A 9,441-nucleotide genomic window follows, 5' to 3' on the forward strand; every position below is an offset into this window, starting at 1 on the left:
TTTTGATTGGGTTAACTATGTATAAATGTATTCTTAATCAATGGTCTTTGTAGCGGACTCATCATGTGCGCAGCTGTGAAGTAAACATTCTTTAGGTAAATAAAGTAAAAAAAGGACAGTAAAAAAGGACAGCCCTTAGCTGCTTCTCAACACTTGTAATTTGTTTACATATTCGTAAAATATAATATGCGAATTTAACAGTTATTGCCATAACCATTCATAAATACTCTAGTTTGTATAATAACTAGCTATGAATATTCAAATTCATACATGAACTCCTCCTTCGCAGAGCAGGTGACACGCAATGACAGTTGTGGGATTTTCACTCTCTACTTCCTGTGAAGTGATGTATCGATGTTCCCTTCTTCCCTACGCTGTTCGCAGTGCCCTTCGAACTGAACATGTTCGCTCCCTTTGGATTGGAATCACACTTAAGATGGCGGAATACCCTCTGAAGTCCACTTCGCAGTCCACTTTCGGTCGAATGGAAGTTCCATTATGGAACGCACCATATTTCATAGTAGGACACGATTTCTCATGACACCGGGTCTGTTTAAGAATATGCGGCCCCTTTAAGAAAAATTACGCACACTGAGCATGCGCAGAAGAGAGAAGCGCGAGAGACGGACGAGCTGAGTCCAGTTGAATCTGAAAGTGACGCTGCTAACGATCGTGAATGAAGGACAAAAGTGGAATATTTTCTCCGGATGCCTTATATTTCCAGTCTGCAGGTGAGAGATGTTTCTCAGATTACAGAGTTTAAGATTAATCAGCTCCAGTGTTTACATGTTTAAGGACCAATGTAATGAAATGCGTTGTGTGTCCTGGTTTATTATTTGAGTGTAATATGTTGGCAGAGAGTTTTTTTACAGACTCTGAATCTATTACACCAATAAAATGTGCTTAATGTGCCACTTTACAGAAGATCTGACATCAGCATAATGAATGAGGTGAAAACAGGGAACTTTTGGAGACAAAGAGGCTTTTCAGCAGCTCAGTTAAACATGATGGTCCTGTTGTTTCTCTCAGACTTTGGACAAGAGTTGAACAAACCTTGTTTTAAATGCAAATGATATCTAACTTGTATCAAAAAACTCCATATTCCTGACAGAAAACATATGTTCACTTAAACGGTCATTCCATGTCAAATCAACCATTTTACCCATTGAAAGGAAGTAAGGATATCAAGATATCTTTAATACTTTTCAACATTATTTGTTGGTTCAGATATTCCTCTGTAAAAGACAAAAGTATCAGCTGTATGCTAAGTGACCCACGTTTGGTTCTTGACCACAGAAAATGAACAATTGATCAATTTGTTCATGAAACCACATTAAGATCTCCATATCGCTGGCATTTTACCATATGGGGCCTTTAAAATGATGATACCAAAATAAATGCTTGATAAGAACCAGAATATTAAGATATCATTAATACTTATTGAGTTACAGGCATGCAAGCTTGGGGCAAAAAACACAATAAGTGTTTTTGTCGCATTTTTGAACAGTCACTGTTGGTGTAGCACTCCTGTAAGGGAGCACGTTTATCAATGAACAATCAGACACAATGCTTCTCATTCATAGTTTTACTCAGAATGAATGTTGCAATAAATGAACAATTATTACACACAACTAATGCATGAGCTCTCTTATTTATATAATTATATACACAATAAATGCATGGGCTCTCTTATCTACTTCCCCTTTAAATTCAATGCACCCCACATTCACAGTAAATAAATGAGTACACTTAAAAGTAGTGTACATCCCACCTTAAAACATCCACACCCTAATATTCACAAGCTCACATCTCATATCAAACATACACGACAATACAAATCATACATATACCTTTAACTAATCAGGGCGATTTATAGAACAACTTAACTGTATAAATGTAATCACCTTACATACACACATGGACGATTTGTGCGCAAACCGCATGCTCACCAGCTTATAATTTACATTGTACTCGTGTCGTCACACGCTTATAGGAACGCCAAAACAAGGCTCTCCTCTATTGCCCGCTAGTCATTTTTACCAGGTTTGTAGTCAGTATTAATGCGTTAAGACAGTGATATTAAAATACCAAATTCAATATACACCTAATTGATGATGCATACTTTGTACAGGAAAGCAGACGAACACAGAATATTAGTGCAACACGAGGTTTCTCGTTAGGTGTTTTCCCCATCGAAATCCATTATAAAGAAAACGCGTTGCAATCATATTCTTGCCTCATCTACTCGCCTGTATATAGTATGCATCATCAAAAAGGTGTAAACTGAATTTTATCTTTTAATATCACTGTTTTAGTCCACTGTTTTAGCACTTTAAGAGAGGGTTACCATACGTAACCGAGACGTTCCCTTTCAGTCGGTCAGGATTCTTTAGCCTGTCTTCAGTTCGCCTCCATCTGCTGCTTGATCAGCTCTTTAACGGTTCTACTGCGTAATTAATCTGTGTTTAAAATGTAGTGGTGCAACGACTCCATTTAAAACAAAAACCCATATCAACAAATCCTTTAATTTCATCCTTATTGGTGAAACTCACCCTATAGTGTTTTTCACGTAAAGCTTTTAAAAACGTCCCACTGTTTTCAGTGATTGAAATACTGCATCAGGTGCTGTATATGGATCATAAGTGCCCAAAACCTGCATCTTGTTCACATATTTTTGTTTTAAGATGGAAATTTGACAGGCTTGTGCTGTCGTTCTATGGAGTTCTATGGCGGTTTTGCCCTCCAAGGCTCCGCGACAGTCACGTGACTGAAAACTATGAAAAAGTGTGGAATTTTTCTACAATATTCACTCATCATGACAGTAAAATAGGGCGTTTTGTGCTCGAGCGCCACCGAGTCGTGTTTTACTGTCACTTCAGCAGCTCCAGGCACGTGAACAAAAGCGCCGATCTCATTGGTCGGCCAGTTTTTAAAGCGCCGCGACAAAATAAAAAAACGAACCTGAGGCGTGGAGTGTAGAAATCTACATAAAACAGATATTTACTTTGATGTCAGGGCTAGATTACAGCATGAAACCTGTTTTGCATATTAATAAATAAAATTGCTTTTCCTCTTCATTTTCGTAATGCATTATTTGTTTTGGTTGTTTAAAAACACATTTTTTATCCGATTAATCGATTAATTAATCGATTACAAAAAGAATCGATAGCTGCAGCCCTAGTTGTTAATCTCATTGCGGCGTTCCGCGCATAAACCGCTCTCAAGCGCGTGCGCCGCATGTAGTTTGAATTCTCCACTGTAATCAAGGGCTGAATCCGAGATCGCCCCCATAACCTCAAATAGGGCATTATTTGGAGGGGACAGCTCTTTGTAGTGGTGTCCGAAACCCTAGTGGACGTTATTGAGTACACTCATTCTATCCCATTGCACCACAATAACGAGTGTACAGCCGATGTACACACAACGGTTGTCCGACTTCACGCACGTTTTCTAATTTTTACCCTCCTGTAATTTGGCTCAGAATCTCAGGTGAAAATTGTCATATTGCCCCCCCTCTAAAGAATTGTGGATTACTCAGTAAATATACATCCATGACATTTAATATTTTGGCTTTCATCAATGTTGTCTTTCTTCAGAAAAAAAATATTAACAAAAACATTTTTTTAGCCAGGTCTGGTCAACTCTGGTAATTCAGTATAAATTCAGTAACTTATCTTTGATTTTTCCAGATCTGGTCCTGTGGGCGTCAGTATCTCACAGTGATCACAGTTCACACCTGCAGTGAAGCCACTCCCACAACAATTCACCAATAAATACTGGGAATATTCACATCATCCTACAAGACAAGGACAAACTCCAGGTGTAGCAGCTGAAATCTGTGTGACTGTTAAAGATGGAGTTTATTAAAGAGGAGATTGAAGACATGAGTTATCCAGAACCATCCAGAATAAAACATGAAGAGACTGAGGAACAAATAGGTTGGTGTCCATTCTTGATTCTTCATTATTGACTGCTTTAGTAGCTGTGAAATAATAATCAGTATATGGTAGGGCTGTAACGATTTGACCAAAAATGTAAAACCTCGATTAATTGAACATTTTACCTCGATTACGATTAATGAACGATTATCTAGTTTTTTTTTGTGTGTGTGTAAGTTCCTGATAAGGTTTTTACTGTAAATATTTTCTACTATTAAAGGTGGAATTTTTTTTCGAATGAGAGTGCATTTCTTTGTGATTTCTTTTCAAAATACTTGAAGGAAACGGTTCACTTTCAGCAGTTATTGTCTATGGAGCAGAATTACTCTTACCGTCTCTATTCATTATTAAGGTGTGGTTTGTACTTACTTCAAAGCTATTAAAATATATGCCTATAACGGTTGAGTTTCTAAGCTACTTTAGTGACTTTACTTTAGTCACAGAACGGCGTTGACACTGCGTTTCTGCGCTGCTCTCTGCGCGTGATCTTCACGTGATGTGCGAGCTTCGTTTGTCACAATATATCAGGCATTAGTTCAACATAATACACATCTGATGGTCTAAAATCGCTCCAATGTTGAAACTGGCAGAACTTAAAACACATACAAATGACAAAGCTTTGTGAGGACGCAGGTGAAAGAGGTCTGCCTTCAGGGCACACGCGTGTTGTCAGAGACGCGATACGGCTGGGCTCTCTGTCACAGAAAAAAGCTGAGCACTGAACGGAGAAGTTTTCCGTATTGTTGTTTTTGAATAGTGCACAATCGCTTTAAATGTTCAAGCCTTTAAACGCATTTACTTGACAAACTTTATGAGGACGAAAGTGAAAGCCATCTGGCTTCATGGCTTCCGCACGCCGTCTGTGTGTGTGTGTGTGTGTGTGTGTGTGTGTGTGTGTGTGTGTGTGTGTGTGTGTGTGTGTGTGTGTGTGTGTGTGTCGCAAGGTTATTTTCGTAAACAAAAACTGAAACTAAGACTAAAACTATTGGTCAAAAAACATTTTCGTAAACTGAAATAAAATAAACAAATCATAAAACTGAAACTTGCAGTGTTTTTCTGCCTCTGCCGCCTCAATATATGAAGACATGAATACATGAACTTCATCTCCAGTCACTTTATGAGCATTTTACCGTTTCATTCGACAAAATCTATCCTCATATCATAAACACACACGCACACACAGAGAAACTCAAAGGTCTGCACGGCAACCTGTCAAAATAAAAGTTTTTTGTTTAACAAAGTAATTGTGACTGAAATATATTAATGTTGTACAGTAGAATTTAGCTACGTCTCAATGTAATAATAATATATGTATTTAATTTATACAGGGAAGAATATGCAGTGTTATTTATTAGAGGTCGACCGATAGTGGATTTTACCAATACCGATAATTAGGTTGGACCGCACTTGCCGATAACTGATTAATCAACCATTTCATTTTTAAAATTAATACTTGATAAAAAAATCAAATAAATATATACATAAAACCATAACACTCTAAGTAACACAGTGCTGAAACCATGAAAATATGCTAAATTAAATGCATATGTAAATATGAATATATTAAAATGAGTCGTTCTAACAACAAATTCTAAAGTAAATATTTTAAACATTAAAATAATGTTTTAAAAAAATGTTTTAGCTATAACCTAGAAACATGTAAATTTGATAGGTAACACTTTGCAAGTCCCATTTGTTAACATGGATGTATTAGCTTACATGAACAATATGCATTATGCAATATACATTTTACAGCATGTATTAATATTTGAGCAAATACAATCTTACTCTGATCATTCATGTTAGTTCATAGTGCATTAACTAAATTTAACAGATCAAATAAAAATTAAAACTCAATTTAAAAATGTATACAATACTTTTACAGCATTTATTAACGTCTCGGTTACGTATGGTAACCCTCGTTCCCTGAAGGAGGGAACGGAGACGTATGTCGGACGTCACAGACGAATTGGGATCACTTCAGAGAGCCCCTATCAGCTTCGAGATATAGAGAACAGGCCAATGGGCCATTGGCGTGCGAGATTTGCATCTCATGCTCCGCGCATTCCGGGCCTGCTCAACCGTGCCAACGTACATCTCCGTTCCCTCCTTCAGGGAACGAGGGTTACCATACGTAACCGAGACGTTCCCTTTCAGTCGGTCACGTTCGACGTACGTTGGCATGGTTGAGCAGGCCCGGAATGTGAATGGCCCAAAGCGACCTCAGATGCTTCTGACTCCATAAGAGGAGATGGTGGGCGAGTTGTGACATGCGACGGGAGCGTAGACCACCCTGTTTGTTGATGTACGCAATGGCCGCAGTGTTGTCCGTAAGGACCAGAATGTGCTTGCCTCTGAGCGGCTCCTTGAAGCGGCTGAGTGCAAGACGAACTGCTAACAACTCTAGGCAATTGATATGCCACTGCAGTTGAGGCCCCATCCACAGACCCGAAACTGCACATCCGTTGTACGTGGCACCTCAGCCGGTGGATGAGGCATCCGTGGAGACAACAGCATGCCTGGACACTTGTTCTAGGGGCACTCCGCCCCATAGATATAAAGGGTTCGACAACGGGCTGAAGGTTTGGCAGCACCTCGGTGTCACTTGGACACGGAGGGATCCGCTGTGCCACGCCCATCTCGGGACTCGGTCGTGTAGCCAGCGTTGAAGCGGTCTCATATGAAGCAATCCGAGCGGCGTTACTGCGGATGAGGATGCCATATGCCCCAGGAGCCTCTGAAAATATTTCAGTGGTACCACTGTCCTGCATTTGAACGAATTCAAGCAGTTCAACACTGACTGGACGCGCACCTCTGTGAGGCGAGCTGTCAGGGCGACCGAATTGAGCTCCATCCCAAGAAAAGAGATCCTCTGCACGGTGGCCTGCATGTTAAATGGATCCAGTCTATGTTCATTAGAAATGATTTGATAATGCAGCATTAAACTAGCTAGTAGTCTATAAGCTAATGTATGTTTTTCTTTTTTTTTACTTTGCTGATTTAAAACATGATCAAAACACTATCTATTTTAATGACAACATTTCAAATAAGAGGGCAATGACAAATTTCGGAATCGGCCAATAATTGTCTGTTAAAATCGGTATTGGCCCCAAAAAATCTTCATGCATCCTTACTATTATTAATAAATGCTGTAGAAGTGAGGTTCATTATTAGTTCATGTTAACTAATGAAACCTTATTGTAAAGTGTTACCGATACTTTATACTCACACAGACTGTGTCTTGTTTTCTGCTAAGTGTTTTTAATTTTCATATTTAACCTCATTGAACTGATTCTGACTACTTTATATTTTTATTTTAGACCAGATGGAAGTGACGGAGCAACGACACAAACTAAATGATGTAAAGAAACTCTGTGACTTCAAAACTCAAGAAACAAAAGCCACAAAGCTGCACACCTGCTCTCAGTGTGGAAAGAGTTTCCAAAATAAACGAAATCTTAAAACACACATGAGAGTTCACACTGGAGAGAAACCGTATACATGCACTCAGTGTGGAAAGAGTTTTTCTCAATCATCTGATCTCAGTGTTCATCTGCGCATTCACTCTGGAGAAAAACCATTTAACTGTGATCAGTGTGGAAAAGATTTTATTTCTTCATCAAATCTAAAAGACCACCTGATAGTTCATTCAGATGAGAAGCCTCATGTGTGTTCTCTCTGTGGAAAGAGTTTTTCACGACTGATCAGTTTTAAACTGCACCAGAAAACACATGATGAAGTGAGAGATCATGTGTGCTGTGACTGTGGGAAGAGCTTTAGTAGAGCTGACGGTCTGAAACGACACCAAAGAATTCACACTGGAGAGAAACCGTATACATGCACTCAGTGTGGAAAGAGTTTGTCTGATGCATCAGCTCTCCGTAAACATCTGCTCCGCCACTCTGGGAAAAAAACATTTAACTGTGATCAGTGTGGTAAAGACTTTATTTTGTCATCAGATCTAAAACAACACCTGAAAGTTCATTCAGATGAGAAGCCTCATGTGTGTTCTCTCTGTGGAAAGAGTTTTTCACAACTGTACAATTTTAAATTGCACCAGAAAACACATGATGAAGTGAGAGATCATGTGTGTTGTGACTGTGGGAAGAGCTTTACTACATCTAGTCAGCTGAAAGGGCACCAAAGAATTCATACTGGAGAAAAACCTTTCAAGTGCTCATATTGTGACAAGAGTTTTGCTCAGTCTGGATCCCTGAAATCACATGAGCGAGTTCATACTGGAGAGAAGCCGTACTACTGTACTCAGTGTGAGAAGAGTTTCAGACATTTATCAAACCTTAACGCTCATATGAGAAACTGTTGCATTTGAGCAGCATGTTTCATGTCAAATACTGAGAGTTTTTCCTAAAAGCACAAAATCATCTAGATTAATTTTGTTAATTTGGTAGCCGCGTTTCCACTGTCATTTCCGGGGCTTGATTGGGTCTCGTTAGGGCTTCCTTGCGGTCAATGGCCAGGGGTTTTTGGCCTGCTGAATACTTTGGTCCAAAGCCGGCCAGCTCGGGCATGAGGAATGGCTACGAACAAAGGCGGAGTTTACCTGAGTTTGGAGACGGCAGTGCCGGCGCCGCAGATGATTTCACACACCAGCTAACATCAGCATTAAAGACTTTTAAAATAATTTTAGCTCAAAAATCACGTTCAGACAGCAGCGAGTGTTTGAATAACTTCTGTTTGTTATTCTGAGCACTGTATAAAGCAGAAATATTTATATGCCATGCAAAAGACTATTTGCACTAACCATTGCCACAGCAAACATGGTAAATACGACTGCTTGAAGAAATCAGACATAGGTTATCACATTCGTGTATTTATTTTATCTGTCAGTGCGTCTCGTCTCTTAAATTTATACCGGACGGTCTGATATCCATATTTAGCTCTGCATATGTCATAAAATAAAGCCACTCCGGTTTTTTGGGAGCTTCCTCTGTTTCTCTGACTGAAAATGTAACTGTATTGGGACTTTCAGAGAGAGAGAGAGAGAGAGAGTGCTAAAGCTGCTCGGGTTGTATTTTTGTTGGAAATATGTAGAAGTGATAGTTCTTTCTAGATGTGATAAACTGTCCAGAGACTACAAATAAACTGAATAAGTACGTGTCATCTTTAATGTGTAATCTCGAAAAAGGTATTCATTATGATCAATGTATCACTTATTATTGTAAAACTGTGGTAAAACATCGGTAATGGCAAAAATGCCAACAAATGGTGCTTTTATCATGTTGGTTTTTTGCCCTCCTGTAAACCCTCCTGTAACTTATGTGGTCGGAACCAAAGTTTACAGCACTGCGTTCTGTGGAATCCTCTCAAGCGGAGCACTACTACATTCCCATTGGTTGCCGCCGAACCGCGTCATGGCTCATTACCATAAAGTTGACCTGATTTCAACTCTCCTCGACGCCCAAATCGTCCAAGACGCGCCGCGCCACTCTCGCCGGAGATCGCCGCCGGGCTTCCATTGAAAATTAATGACTTCCGGCCACTT

The 9,441-nt window shown here is 39.4% G+C and overlaps 1 protein-coding gene across 1 annotated transcript; it reads left to right on the top strand.

Moving 5' to 3' along the window:
* Positions 1–601: 601 nt before the first annotated feature.
* LOC307129906 (uncharacterized protein) lies at positions 602–9,063 on the top strand. The gene is made up of 3 exons (XM_079822707.1): positions 602–731; positions 3,690–3,938; positions 7,259–9,063. The coding sequence occupies exons 2-3, from the start codon at positions 3,854–3,856 to the stop codon at positions 8,266–8,268; spliced, it is 1,095 nt and encodes a 364-aa protein (XP_079678833.1). The 5' UTR covers positions 602–731; positions 3,690–3,853; the 3' UTR covers positions 8,269–9,063.
* Positions 9,064–9,441: the final 378 nt, after the last annotated feature.

Source organism: Gobio gobio (assembly GCF_949357685.1).
Source record: "Gobio gobio genome assembly, chromosome: 8".
Classification (NCBI taxonomy): domain Eukaryota; kingdom Metazoa; phylum Chordata; class Actinopteri; order Cypriniformes; family Gobionidae; genus Gobio; species Gobio gobio.

Coding starts and splice junctions, on each gene's coding strand:
- LOC307129906 (XM_079822707.1), top strand. CDS start 3,854: ATGGAGTTTATTAAAGAGGAGATTGAAGACATGAGTTATCCAGAACCA. Junction 3,939..7,258: donor AGAGACTGAGGAACAAATAG/GTTGGTGTCCAT, acceptor TTTTTATTTTAG/ACCAGATGGAAGTGACGGAG.